The 14072-nt window shown below is 47.4% G+C and overlaps 1 protein-coding gene and 1 long non-coding RNA gene across 3 annotated transcripts in view; both read left to right on the top strand.

Annotated features, from left to right (window-relative positions):
* The window catches only part of FARP2 (FERM, RhoGEF and pleckstrin domain protein 2), a 156500-nt gene that overhangs the window by 88079 nt on the left and 54349 nt on the right, over positions 1-14072 (top strand). For both annotated transcript variants that reach the window (XM_011929543.1, XM_011929542.1), the window contains exon 13: positions 3495-3750. In XM_011929543.1, the coding sequence (XP_011784933.1) occupies positions 3495-3750 (256 nt within the window). The remainder of the gene's footprint in view (positions 1-3494; positions 3751-14072) is intronic.
* Positions 7402-9610, top strand: LOC105502875. The gene is made up of 2 exons (XR_001000414.1): positions 7402-7675; positions 7991-9610. It is a non-coding gene; the product is annotated as an uncharacterized LOC105502875 (long non-coding RNA).

Here is a 14072-nt window from a genome sequence, read left to right as displayed (position 1 = left end):
AAAAAAAAAAAAAAAAAAAGAAAAGCAGGAAACAAATTTATATCTCTATGTCTTAGTCATGATTGCAACTATATCAAAGCAAAGATACACCAACTCACACAGACACTTCACACAAAAACATTTGACAAGAATGTCCCAGAATGTGGCAACAGCTGTTCCATGCCACTGTGATGGGACATCAGCGACCTTCTCATGTTTCAGGTCTACTTCACTACAATCCCTTCCCATTTTTATGGTGGCATGTTAACTTCCACGTGCAAGCATATTTTTACGTTGCATCTTGCTTGTTTTGTTTTGTTTTCCCAGACAGAGTCTTACTCTCTTGCCCAGGCTGGAGTGCAGTGGCATGATCTAGGCTCACCGAAACCTCTGCCTCCTGGGTTCAAGTGATTCTCGTTCCTTAGCCTCCCAAGTAGCTTTGATTACAGGCACACACCACCATGCCTGGCTGAATTTTTTTTTTTTTTTTGAGATGGAGTCTTGCTCTGTCACCCAGGCTGGAGTGCAGTGGCGCAATCTCAGCTCACTGCAAGCTCTGCTCCCCGGGTTCACACCATTCACCTGCCTCAGCCTCCCAAGTAGCTGGGACTACAGGCGCCCGCCACCACGCCCAGCTAATTTTTTTGTATTTTTAGTAGAGACGGGGTTTCACTGTGTTAGCCAGGATGGTCTCAATCTCCTGACCTCGTGATCCGCCCGCCTTGGCCTCCCAAAGTGCTGGGATTACAGGCTTGAGCCACCGCGCCCGGCCTGAAGATTTTTTTAATTAGTCAGGGGTAGTGGCACCAACTATAGTCCCAGCTACTTGGGAGGCTGAGGTATGAGGATCACTTAAGCCCAGGGGTTCAAGGCTGCAGTGAGCCACAGTGGTACCACTGCACTCCAGACTAGGCAACAGGGTGAGAATGTCTCAAAATAAAAAGCTCATGGTGTCCCAGCTTTTTTTCATGGGTACATGAAAACCTTCTTAAACTCTTTTAGATATGTTTCCTCTTTAGAAATTTCTTGTTATCAGGAGGCTGAGGCAGGAGAATGGCATGAACCCGGGAGGCAGAGCTTGCAGTGAGCCGAGACCGCACCACTGCCCTCCAGCCTGGGCAACAAAGCAAGTCCGTCTTCAAAAACAAAACAAAAAAAAAAAATTTCTTGTTAATTTAATTAAATTGAAATGAAAAGGAAATGTATTTTTTAATTGTTCCTTTACAAAGTTTGATTTTTTTTTTTTTTTTTTTTTTTGGAGACAGAGTGTCACTCTATCATCTAGGCTGCATGATTACAGCTCATTGCAGCCTCGACCTCCTCCCAGGCTCCGGTGATCCTTCCACCTCAGCCTCCCAAGTAGCTGAGACTATGGGCGCATGCCACCACACCCAGCTAATTTTGTATTTTTTTTGTAGAGACAGGGTCTCACCATGTTGCCTGGGCTCAAACTCCTGGGCTCAAGTGATCCTTCTGCTTTAGCCTCCCAAATGTTGGGATTACAGGCATGAGCCACCATATCCAACCACAAAGTTAGTTTTTTTTTCTTTTTTCGCTCTGTCACCCAGTCTGGAGTGTAGTGGGGCGATCTCAGTTCATTGCAACCTCCACCTCCCAGGTTCAAGTGATTCTCCTGCCTCAGCTTCCCAAGTGGCTGGGACTACAGCTGCATGCCACCACGCCTGGCTGATTTTTTGTATTTTGGGGGGAGACAGGGTTTTATCGTGTTAGCCAGGATGGTCTTGATCTCCTGAGCTCGTGATCCACCCAACTCGGCCTCCCAAAGTGCTGGGATTACAGGCGTGAACCACCACGCCTGGCCTTCGAAAGAATTTAGTGTCACAATAAGAATCATCTAAAAGTTACCTTTAAGGATGGGCGCAGTGACTCAACGGCTGTAATACCAGCACTTTGGGAGGCTGAGACGGGCAGATCACCTGAGGTCAAGAGTTCGAGACCAGTTTGGCCAACCTGGTGAAACCCCAGGTTTAATAAAGTACAAAAATTAATGAGGCATGGTGGTAGACACCTATAATCCCAGCTACTCGGGAGGCTGAGGCAGGAGAATTGCTTGAACCTGGGAGGCGGAGGTTGCAGTGAGCTGAGATGGCACATTGCACTCCAGCCTGAGCGACAAGTGTGAAACTTCATCTCAAAAATAAATAAATAAATAAAACCTTTACGCTTTCAATTATCTTCCATTCCATTTTAAAAACCACACGAGAATATTGAATATGGTTGAATAATTGAGACGTGATACGATCAGCATTTGAAAATAGGTTAATCTTACGGACTGTGACCTATTACTTTGTTTCTGAAAGCCTAGTAACTAAGCCTTCTGCAGTTACATTTGCACCTTTTGCATATGGTAACACATGCCTGTGTGCGTTGCCTGGGTGGTAACACGTGCATGTCTGCATTGCCTGTGTACATATTGCACAAAAAGTTACTCAGTGGTGTTTGGTTATATTTTGGTCTGACCACGCGCTTAACGACGTGGCATGTGTATATATAGTAAGGGATGTTCTCGAAGCATGACTGCATCCCGTGATAGCGCACGAGGAGGGACACTTAGCGAGTAGAGGGGCCCAGCCGTGTCCCTGCGTGTGGAACCATGAGGGGAGGATGTGTTAGGCCCGTGGGGTGGTGGGTGACGCAGCATAGCCACTTGACATCTAGTCCTGGCCCCTCAGTGTTTCCTCATCCTGCTTGGGAGCCGCTTCTCCCTCAGACTTGCAGCCACTCCAGTGCTTTTGGAAGCCCCAAGGCTCTTGGGCCACTCGCTGGCGAAGGGCATCCTAGGCAGTGACCCTCAACCTTCTGTTACGTGTGTGAGTGGATTGGTGTGTGTCCTAGCTCCCTGGTGATGCTAATCTCTGGCAGATGAGTGCACATTGCTGCAGAACTTGGACTTGTTACTTACCTGTCAGTACTGTGGTTCAGGGTTCTGCTGGCTGAGTGGAATGGCTCACTCCCTCTCCTGCTGTATTTCACCCTCAACAAAACTATGAATCTCCTGGTAACGGGGTTCCAGGGAGACATGGACCACGTGTCATTAGGTTCTGCAAGATGGAGGTTTTCTTGGCTGGGCATGGTGGCGTGGACCTGTAATCCCAGCATGTTGGAAGGCCAAGGTGGGTGGATCACTTGAGGCCAAGAGTTGGAGCTGTGATGGCACCACTGCACTCCACCCTGGGCAACAGAGCAACACCCTGTCTCTAATAAAAATTAAAAATTGTAATTTAATTTGAAAACTTTTCTTTATTGTGGATATTTCATGTCGTAAGAGAAAAAATGGAATTGTAAGGGTTTGTAAACACGATCCTGGGTTGATTTGCAATGCTACTTGCACAAATCTTCAGTTCTACAAGGGAAAGTCTGGTGAATTGCCCATTTTCATGAAAGCTGTGATAGAAATGTGTGGATGCCCTAAGTTAGGCCAGGTGGCTTTCCAGCTTCTAGTGGTAAGTTGTAATTTTATATCCTTTTTTTCTTTTCTGAATTTGGATCCCCAGAGCGTCTCGTTCCCCGAGGGATTGAGGACTCCTGCCTCCCCATCTTCAGCGAATGCCTCCTTTTACTCGCTCGCTCCCTCCACTCTGGTGCCCCCTGGCCTGCCAGAGTTGAAGGACAGCAGCAGCTCCCTCACAGAGCCCCAGGTTTCCTACGTCAAGAGTCCAGCTGCAGAGAGGAGCAGTGGAGCAGTGGCTGGAGGCCCTGACACACCATCGGCCCAGCCCGTCGGGCCCCCCGCACTCCAGCCTGGTCCAGGTGTCGGGTTTTGTCATGTTGTGAGCAGCTGTGGTTCTGTCTGTGCTGGGGGGCAGAGTTTCGGTGCCTTAGACCTAGACACACGGAGGGCCGGGAGGGAGCTCAGAGCTGCTTGTAAAAATGACAATGGTGGGGATGACTTTACCACAGGCTCATTTCCTTCCAGTGGGGAGCACCGGTGTGACCGGCAGTGCCGTGGGGGGGCCCCTGCTTTCACATTGACAAATGCCCAGCTGCAGGTGTCTGAGGAGTTCATAGACGATGACCCAGCAGACATCTCTTTCTTTGCTGGAGGCTCTGAGGCATTTTCTTTTCCTTATGGCTCTGTAGTCCCACAGGAACCTCAGGCCTCTGCCCAGCCTCTGGTGGCCCCTCCTTTGTGTGAGCTTCCAGGGTCTGCTCAGTCCAGCCCAGACAGGTACTCCACTGAGGCAGTAGACATGAACACAGAAGATGATTTTGCATTTGAGGAAGAAAGTGACTTCAGTGGGAGCGCACACCCCTCAGACACCTCGGAGCTGTTTGAGGTGAAGGCGCAGGCCAGCCGGATGCAGCGCCTGCTGGGTCCCTCTGAGACCAGCTCACTGAGGAACAGCCAGTCTGAAAACAGCTCCCTCAATAACATGCCACTGCGTGGTGGGCTCTCTGTGCACACATGCAGCTCAGCCAATCAATCTGAGGCCAGCTCCATGGTCAACTTCCCAGCCTACTCAGTCCGCTCCGAGTCCAGCTCGGCCTTCCAGTTCTCTGACATCATCGACCAGTTAGAGCAGCTCAGCTACCCGCCCACGATGGCCGAGGACTCCAGCAGCACAGAGTCAGACTCGTGGGACTCTGAAACCGAGGCCCCCCTAGACATAAGCCTTTTCTTCAGCAACCCTTTTGCACAGACAAGTGGAGAAAGAGTCCCTTTTGATTTACAGAACAATGTAAAGAATTTGACTCCAGGAGAGCAAATAGATAAAAACCCATCTTGACCACTCTGGGTTGTGTTACAAGGCAGCCCACTCACCCACACTGTGTAGTTTAGAGCTCAGAATTGTTTGGTTTACACATAGAAAGTGACTTTCATTTCATGGCTACATATTCAATTTTTTTTGATTTCCTGATTTATTATACTTCTTTGAATGTCAAAAAATTTGACCTCCAGCCAGTCCTCCTAGAGAGCCAATAAATTGGTCTTTATACCTTATGTTTTTTGGCATATGCTTTGATTCAAGTGAAAACTGGTGCTATACATTCTGAATGTTACACAGTTCTGTTAATGTTGACCTTCAGTAGGATATATGTGTTGCACTATTGATGCTGCTTTTCAAGATGAGCCCTGCTGCCTATAATTAACTAGGACACAGGTTTTGTCTCAATTGTCCAGCCACTGTGCTACTCAGAACCTTAAGTATGCCTCTACAGCCCTAACCCTGGGAAAGATGGACATAGGCCATGGCCTCCTGTGTGCTGTGATCAAACTCCTGGGACTCTGAGACCATAAAGGACCCTGTAGACATTGGCCTTTTCTTCAGCAACCCTTTTGCACAGACAAGTGGAGAAAAAAGGGTCCCACTGGGAGTCTGGGGAGACAGTCATCCACTGCACTGGGGTTGGGAGTGAGGGGGTGCCTGGAACTATCCCAGTGCCAAAGGCACCATGTCATTTTTTTTTTTTAATTTTTTTTTTAAGGTGTCAAAGGGCCACTGCCTCATTATTGACTTGAGACCCAGAAATAGTGCTGTATGTAGATAGTGGTCTTGGAGAGGCATTGGTTTAAAAGGGACTTATGTAAGTGTGAGCTGTTTTCTTCTCTTCAGCTTAATTGGGAATATAGAAGATATATGGTTGCAAAAAAAGCAGAACCAGACACACCATGGGCATCATTCTGTCCCAGGACAGTGGGAAGGGTCCCAAGGGCAGGTGGGCTGAGGTGGCCCTGCCCACCCATCCAGCATACCTGTACACACACACCGGGTGCCATGGGCCCTGCTGGGTACCACATGGAGAGCTTCTCAGTCTAAACCACCATGAAAATCAAGGCTGATGTTCGTGGCACAGAGTGGATAGGTCCATCCAGGGACGTCACGGGGAAACCACTGCCATGCAGCTCAGCACCGACAAGCGCCGGGCTCAGGCCAGCCCTGGACGACACTGTTGAGTGTGTCAAGTCCACAGCTAGGGTTTGGGGTTTTTGTTGTTTTTACTTTCTGATCTTACCTAGTAGTGCAATACCACATTTAATGTTTAATTCTCTTCCCAGAATGTCTTGTGGAAACTTCACATTTCATTCCTGTTCACATTGTGAGATCTCTGATCTCTGATGTTTTGCCTGGATGGATTTACTGTGATTGATTGCGCAAGGACCACATGGCTCAGGTGTCTGAGCCATCGAGGGCATCTTGCAAGGGCTGGTTTTCCTTTTCTCATCAGTGTTGGCTGGATGCCCGCAGGGGTTTTGTGGCTAACCACATCAGGCAGTTTCCTGTGTTTGTAGCTTTGTTATACCTAAACCACAGTCTCATCCTTTTGCTTATGGAGCTAGAACTTTCAGTCTGTCTAGTTGTTACTCATTCTGTCCCTGGTAATTTAGACCTGCCGTCTTAGTGCTTTAGGGGCCATTGGGCACAACTCTCTGCATTGGCAAATACCTGCGACAATGTTGTGACAGACAGAAGCGCAGCAGTGAGCCTGAGGTCAGGACAGGACTGTTTGGGAGGTTCTGCTTTTCTTACTGTCTCACCAAAGATAAACCTTGTGTTTGTGTGGTGGGGAGAAATGAGCATAGATTACATTTAAAACGTTTTCCTAAGCGTTCGTATTCATATGGCAGCTGATGGTTCCTCTCTCCTTCATCAGTGTTGCCCGACGACTGTCCTTGCTGATGCTGGGAACTAACAAAGTTGTCTTTTTGTTTTTAAGGGAACCCACCCTGGCGTCTGGATGGCAGGTTAGGTTTGGGTGGTTTTGAGCTAGCACTGCTGTGGGGCAGGGGTGGCCACTCCCTGGTGAAGCTAATGCTGTGGAAGCCGGAATGTTCCTTCCTAAGGAGTGGGATCGTGCCCCCGCCCCCCCCCCCGGCAGAGGTGTCTCATCACTCCCTCGTGTGTGAGATTCTGAATAAACTTTGTTCTCAGGCATCTTCTACTAGACGTCCTATAGAATAGATCCTGTTGGTTTTGGTTTGTGTTAATGGAACCTCACTTTCTAGAGATAATTTTTTAGTTTTTTATTTAGGAAGTTTTCAAAATATACAAAGCAGGAATATAAGGAACCCACATCACCTCAAATTCAGTGTTACCCACACTTGACCATGCTTGCCCCAGCTGTGCCTTTCTTCTTTCCTTGGGTATTTTGTTGCTCTAAAGTATTTTATTATTACTTTTTTAGAGATAGGGTCTCACTCCTGTCACCCAGGCTGGAGTCTGATGATGCAATCACATCTCACTGCAGCCTCAACCTCCTGGGCTCAAGCCATCCTCCCACCTCAGCCTCAGAGCAGCTGGGACTACAGGCACTCACCACTGCACCCAGCTCATTTTTAAAAAACTTTTGTGGAGACAGATTCTCTCCATGTTGCCCAGGATGGTCTTGAATTCCTGGGCCCAAGCAGTCCTCCTGTCTCAGCCTCCTAAAGTGCTGGAATTGCAGGCATGAGCCTGAGTGAAAAAAAAAAAAATCAATCAAGGCTTTCTTCTGAGTTACTGCTCGCAGCCCTCCTACCCCTTTCTCTTTCGAGTGGGTTGTAATGTCCACCCAGAGGGGTTTAGAAACGGAAGGGAAGGCAAGCGTGTAGGCACCATGGCTTTAGAACCATAAGGAAGACATTTCCCAGTACAGATTCTGTCTTTTCACGTGTAACAGTTACTGAGGCACTGACATTGCTCTTTTCCACCTTAACAAGACAGTTTACAGTGGTTAAATAGCAAAACACGGCTGGGCGCAGTGGCTCAAGCCTGTAATCCCAGCACTTTGGGAGGCCAAGACGGGCGGATCACGAGGTCAGGAGATCGAGACCATCCTGGCTAACACGGTGAAACCCCGTCTCTACTAAAAAATACAAAAAACTAGCCAGGCGAGGTGGCGGGCGCCTGTAGTCCCAGCTACTCGGGAGGCTGAGGCAGGAGAATGGCATAAACCCGGGAGGCGGAGCTTACAGTGAGCTGAGATCCGGCCACTGCACTCCAGCCTGGGCGACAGAGCGAGACTCCGTCTCAAAAAAAAAAAAAAGAAAGAAAAGTAGCAAAACACCCAGAGCAGTTCAGCCTGAGGCCATAGTGCCCTGCGGCAGCACTGGGCCCTACTTTTCTTTCTGCTTTGTGCTGTGTGGCTCTTCTTCAAGCCAGTGTTGGGTAATGCACAGCCTGAGAGGTGTGGCCTGATAAACCCTGAAATTGAAAAAAGTATGCAGATTTGACCCAACACTCCTGGAAGTGTCCGGATACAGCTTACTGAGAGTGTAGAGGTGAAGGTGCCTGCAAAATGTTGACAGTTCTCTCTCAATCTATTGATCTCAGTTACATCCAGAACCTTAAAGCTGCACAGTTGTCATGCTCCGCCTGCAGTCTCAGGCAGGACGCATCAGGGGCTGCACTGGTAGCTCCCAGGAGGACTTACCCGTGGGTCACCATCATAGCCAGGTGTGTCCACTCAGAGGGGGCACGATCCTGCAGCAATCCCCTCCAATGAGAGGCCACCAGCAGACAGTGCCTGTTGTACCCATGAAGTCCACCACTAATTATATACTCTGCTTTAGGTAGAATATTTATTTTTATTAGCTGTCAAACTGTTTTTGTATTTGTTTCCAAAAGTCCAGGTACTTTATGTAGGCCAATGGATAAATATTTCTAGTCTAACAGTAGCACAGTTATATGTTAATACAACTGACTACATGAAAAGTATGTAACAGCATATGCTATGTAATTTTTCAAATCACTAGGTATTGATATGTGCCTTTTTTATATTACCAAGAGATTCTCTAAATATGGAATTAGATTAGGATTCCCTGCTCCAGTTAACACACATTTTTAAATTAGTATTGATGATTGAGGGATGGACAATAGCACACCAGAAAGAGTTTAGTATGAAAAACTTAAACCTGTTGGTTAAGTCATTCCCATTATTGTCATTTTGCTGAGGGTGGCTTGGTCCTTTTGAATTGCTTTGGTGTACGGGTATGTTCTGATTTTTCATGCAAACTCCTTGGCCATTCCACCGCTCTGAGGGGTAATTGTAGCACTTCACATGTGCTGTGGTTGTGATCACATGGAGACATATATAGCATGTGTGTTCCTAGCTGTTGTGTGTTTATGTGACATTTGATGCCAATACATATGTCTTCAAGGTACGCTTGTTCCCTCCCAGCTCGTGGAATATCAAAAAAATTCATTGCTGGAAAAATTATTTCATAGACAAAAATGTTAATGTTCTCTTGCGGACTTAGAGTTGAAAATATTTGTATAGATTTGGTTCTGAAGTCCACAGAATCATATCTGCTGTGGTCTCCCTTTGGTGCTCATCCGGGGGCCACGTGTATGGAACGTTCTGTCACAGGCGGCTGGAGTGTGGGCAGATGCTGTTAGCCTCCCTCTCCGCTGGTGGTCCATGCCTGACGTGTCCCCTAGTTCAAGGAGGTACCATCTTTTGCATGAAAACAATTGCGTTCCTCTAGGAAATGAAGAAAAAATGAGCTGGAATTTCCTTATACATTTGAACTTGTTCCTTTTTTAAAGAGACATTTTTGTTGTCTGCTTTGTGGTACTTATAAAATTTGTTTTCCATTGAAATTGCCATTTATAAATTTGCAGATCTGTACTAATTTAGAATTTTTTAATTGTTCAATAAAATAAGGAAATATTTACTGTGAATTTTTAAATGGGCTTTTTAGCTTTCTTTCCCTCTACTTCTAGTTTTGATTTATATAAGTTAAAGATTATTTTACGTATTAATCCCTGAAGCAGCTGCATGTTTTTGTAACAGTGTCACTGACATCTTCATAGGCTTCTGGGCAACAAACAGGCAGCAGGCACCATGACTCTTGTGCAGATGGTCTTATTTTAATACGGATGGTAATGTCTGTGGAAGGCCAGCAGGGAAAGGTGCCTTGCTTCTTCTCGGTCTTAGCTCTGTCAGTGCTTCCTGGTCTCACCTGGTGTGGCCTGCACAGCGGAGCTGGGTGTTGGGGAGGACGTGCCATGCAGGCCCCCACCACACCCCACGGGGCAGGCCTGGTGTCCTTGCGCTTTTACCGTTCACAGAACAGATGTTGTTGGCTTCTTAATTCTGAAAATGAGGTTATTATTGCCTGTTTTTTCCGCAGTCAGCCAAAACCCACCCTATAAGTTACAGGGGAGAACGTGAACAAGAGACCTCTGCCCCAGAGTGCGGCGGCTCTGCAGGTTCTGGTCAAGGCTTTATTCCACTCTGAGCTTGAGTTTCCCATTCAGCCAACACGAGTTTCTGCGGCCTCCGTGGAGTGTCCACGCCTCTCTAGCCCCACACGCGCCTGAGGGGGCGGGGGCTTTGGACACTGCCTTCTGCTTTTGAGCCCTTTGAGGATAGGCTGCTCACTTACCCTTTTGGGACCTTAGAGCAGCACAGAGCTGCAGCCACTGATGTCGGGCGCCACTGGGAAGGTGGTGGTGCCTCCCCCGGGCTCTAAGGCATCTGCTGCCCAGTGGGCAGGGTGGCCAGTGAGCACCTGAGGCCAGGAAGGGAGGCACCCGGCGGTAAGCCTTTCCTGGAGCTCAGAATTGTACCTGCCACACCAGAGCAGAGGGGCTGTGGCGGCAGCATGTTCTAGAAAGGCGCTTTTCAGAACAAACTCATGGGTCTCCTCAGCCCGCGGATGGATAGTTACTTCCCACTTAGAGGAGAGGGGAATGAGTCCCGGGGGCCTCACTTAGCCCCTGACATTATGCCGGCCCCCCTCCCTAACCATCACCCTCCTGGTCCTTGGGCCACCCCTGCCCAGCGCCCGCTGCCTAAGGATGAAGTGGGAGGCACCTGGGTGCATAAATGCTGATTTCAAGAAACTGCTCAAAAGCATTTCTTTATTAGGTCTATAAGTTGACTGATTTAGATGGTAAAAACCATGTGGCCCTTATGTTCTTGAAATATGTCAATTCAGATTATATTTCTTTCCTAATCCTAATAACCACCACCCTTTTTTCAGTTTACTTTAATAGTTTGTTTTCAGGACCTTGCCTCCATTGTTCCAATAAAAAGATTCATAAGTCAGAGCATGCTTCTCAAAGTTCTGGACACAATGTATTAGAACAAAAACATAGAGGCTCTGGAGCACCTTCACATATTCAAGAGGAGACCATACACCTGGCAGACAGCAGATCGGGACAGATGGCCCAAAGCACAACTTGCTGTTAGAGGTTAGAACATCTGCTTTTCTTAGGAAGGAAAAAGTCTCGTTTATTTAGAGCAAAACAGGAAAGAAACAGAGATTATTGGGAGCACTTTCACTTTGTGTGTTGATACAGCTCTCTGAACCATGTGAGAGCAGCAGCGGTGGTTCCACTGTGTGCTTCCTACCAAGCCGTGGCCCAAGGCTTTGTGTGTCAGCTCGTTAAAACCCCAAATGGCCCTTTGGAAAGCTGTGCCACGCATCACATCTTCACATCCTGTCCTGTAGGCAGTGATGCCGGCTAGGGAGCTGAACTAAATGCACAGTAAGAGATGCACCAATACCTGGACCCCTCGTCATTGACCATTTTTCTATCTCCCACTTGTATTCTTTGAGCCAGATTTTGTGTGAAAGTGACTCATGACATCCTCTTCCAATAGTGAAGCCAGAAATAATTTTGGGCTAACTCATCAGGTTCACGTTTACTTGGATCCCTTGGACAGTTCCGCATTTTCCTTTTCTTCTGGAATTAACAATTCATTGATCGAGCCTCAGTTTCCTGTACTTCCTCTGAAGTTAACCTTCAACTTGACCTTGAATTTTGCCAACAAGAGCTGATTCTTCCTCCACTAATAGGCAAATACTTTCAAGAATCGTTTGTTAGAGTTTTAAAGAGGAAAGTTGAAAAGAATGAAATAAAACTAACTTTACCTTTTTCTCTAAATGTGATATTTCTCTTTCATCACCTAGTTAGACGAATAAAAACAGTGTCTTAAAGGAAAAAGTGAAGGTAAGCACAAAAGTTTAACATTGTGATTTTTAAATGACATTTCAGAAATCATGTGTTGAATATTGAGAAAATTCTGGAAGTAAAGAAACTGCCACAAAGAAAATCACCTGCCAGACCTGGCGCAGTGGCTCCTGCCTGTAATCCCAGCACTTTGGGAGGCGAAGGACGGCGGATCACAAGGTCAGGAGTTCGAGACTGGCTTGGCCAACATAGTGAAACCCCGTCTCTACTAAAAATACAAAAAATAGACAGGCATGGAGCATGCCTGTAATCCCAGCTATTCGGGAGGCTGAGGCAGGAGAATCACTTGAACCCAGGAGACGGAGGTTGGAGTGAGCTGAGATCGTGCCAGTACACTCCAGCCTGGGTGACAGCCTGGGTAAAGTTAGTTTTATTTATTTTTTCTGTCTCAAAAAAAAAAAAAAAATCATCTGCCAGAGATGCTCACTGCCGACAGTCTGAAATAACAGTTTTAAATTTTATGTCTTTTGGCCAGGAATCAGAACACTTTGGGAGGCCAAGGTGGGAGGATCATTTCAGCCCAGGGAGGGAGTCAGGAGTTCAAGACCAGTCTGAGCAACATAGCAAGACCCCATCTCTATAAAAAAACTAAAATATTAGCTAGGCACAGTGATGTGTGCCTGTGATTCCAGCTACTTGGAAGGCTGAGGTGGGAGGATCAAGCCCTGGAGGTCAAGGCAAAGCTGCAGTGAGCCATGATTGTGCCACTGCACTCCAGCCTGGGCAACAGTGCAAGACCTTGTCTCAAAAAAAAAAAAAAGGCCGGGCACAGTGGCTCACGCCTGAAGTTCCAGCACTTTGGGAGGCTGAGGTGGGCGGATCACTAGGTCAGAAGTTCAAGACCAGCCTGGTCGACATGGTGAAACCCCGTCTCTACTAAAAATACAAAAATTAGCTGGGCATGGTGTTATGCGCTTGTAATCCCAGCTACTCAGGAGGCTGAGGCAAGAGAATCACATGAACCCAGGAAATAGAGGCTGCAGTGAGCTGAGATTGTGCCACTGCAACTCCAGTTCAGCCTGGGAGACAGAGCAAGACTCAGTCTCAAAAAAAGAAAATAAAAGAAAAAGCTGGGCATGGTGGCTCACACCTGTAATCCCAGCACTTGGGGAGGCTGGGGTGGGCCAATCACTTGAGGCCAGGAGTTTGAGACCACCATGACAAAAACTATCTCTACTAAAAATACAGTAACAATTAGCCAGGCACAGTGGCACATGCCTGTAATCCCAGCTACTTGGGAGGCCAAGGCCTGAGAATCATTTGAATCCAGGAAGCAGAGGTTGTAGTAAGCTGGGATTGTGCCACTGCACTCCAGCCTGGGCAACAGAGCAAGACTGTCTAAAGAAAAATAAGTAAGTATGTATCTTTTGAAGATGATCAAACCTTGTTATTTGCTGGAGTGTGGTGGCCTGATCACGGCTCACTGCAGCCTTGACTTCCCGGGCTCAGGCATTTCTCCCACATCCACCTCCTGAGTAGCTGGGACTGCAGGTGTGCGCACCACCATGCCTGGCTAAATTTTTGATAATTTTATTAATTTTTTTTGTTTTTGTAGAGAGTGGGTTTCACCATGTTACCAAGCAAGGCTGGTCTCAAACTCCTGGGCTCAAGTAATCCACCCACTTTGGCTTCCCGAAGTGCTGAGATTACAGGCATGAGCCACCGCGCCCGGCCAATTGGCAGCTTTGAGAATAATTCAGATGTTATTCTCTTCCCAAAGTGCAGTCTAGGCAGTGAAGCCCGAGGGTGAACAGCCAGTGGACAGTTTGTGATCCATTCCAGCAGAAGTGTAGAGCTCAGTAAAACCTAACTACTGTTTGTATCTCTCAATTTCAAGTCTCTTAATGCTGACAACTGAAGTCTTGTCTACGGGTAAAGAAATCAGTCCTCCTTGAGGATATCGTGGGATAGCTGGGCCTTATCTTTGTGTGTAGTAGGTGTGTCCTCCTATGAGTTGTGTATGATATGAATTTTATAGAAGGGACTCTTGTAACTCAGAACAAGACTGATTCTTGGGCCGGGCGCGGTGGCTCAAGCCTGTAATCCCAGCACTTTGGGAGGCCGAGACGGGCGAATCACGAGGTCAGGAGATCGAGACCATCCTGGCTAACACGGTGAAACCCCGTCTCTACTAAAAACTACAAAAAACTAGCCGGGCGAGGTGGCGGC

Source organism: Colobus angolensis, unplaced genomic scaffold (assembly GCF_000951035.1).
Source record: "Colobus angolensis palliatus isolate OR3802 unplaced genomic scaffold, Cang.pa_1.0 Scaffold82, whole genome shotgun sequence".
In the NCBI taxonomy this organism is placed as follows: Eukaryota; Metazoa; Chordata; class Mammalia; order Primates; family Cercopithecidae; genus Colobus; species Colobus angolensis.
This window is presented reverse-complemented; position numbering and strand designations above follow the sequence as displayed.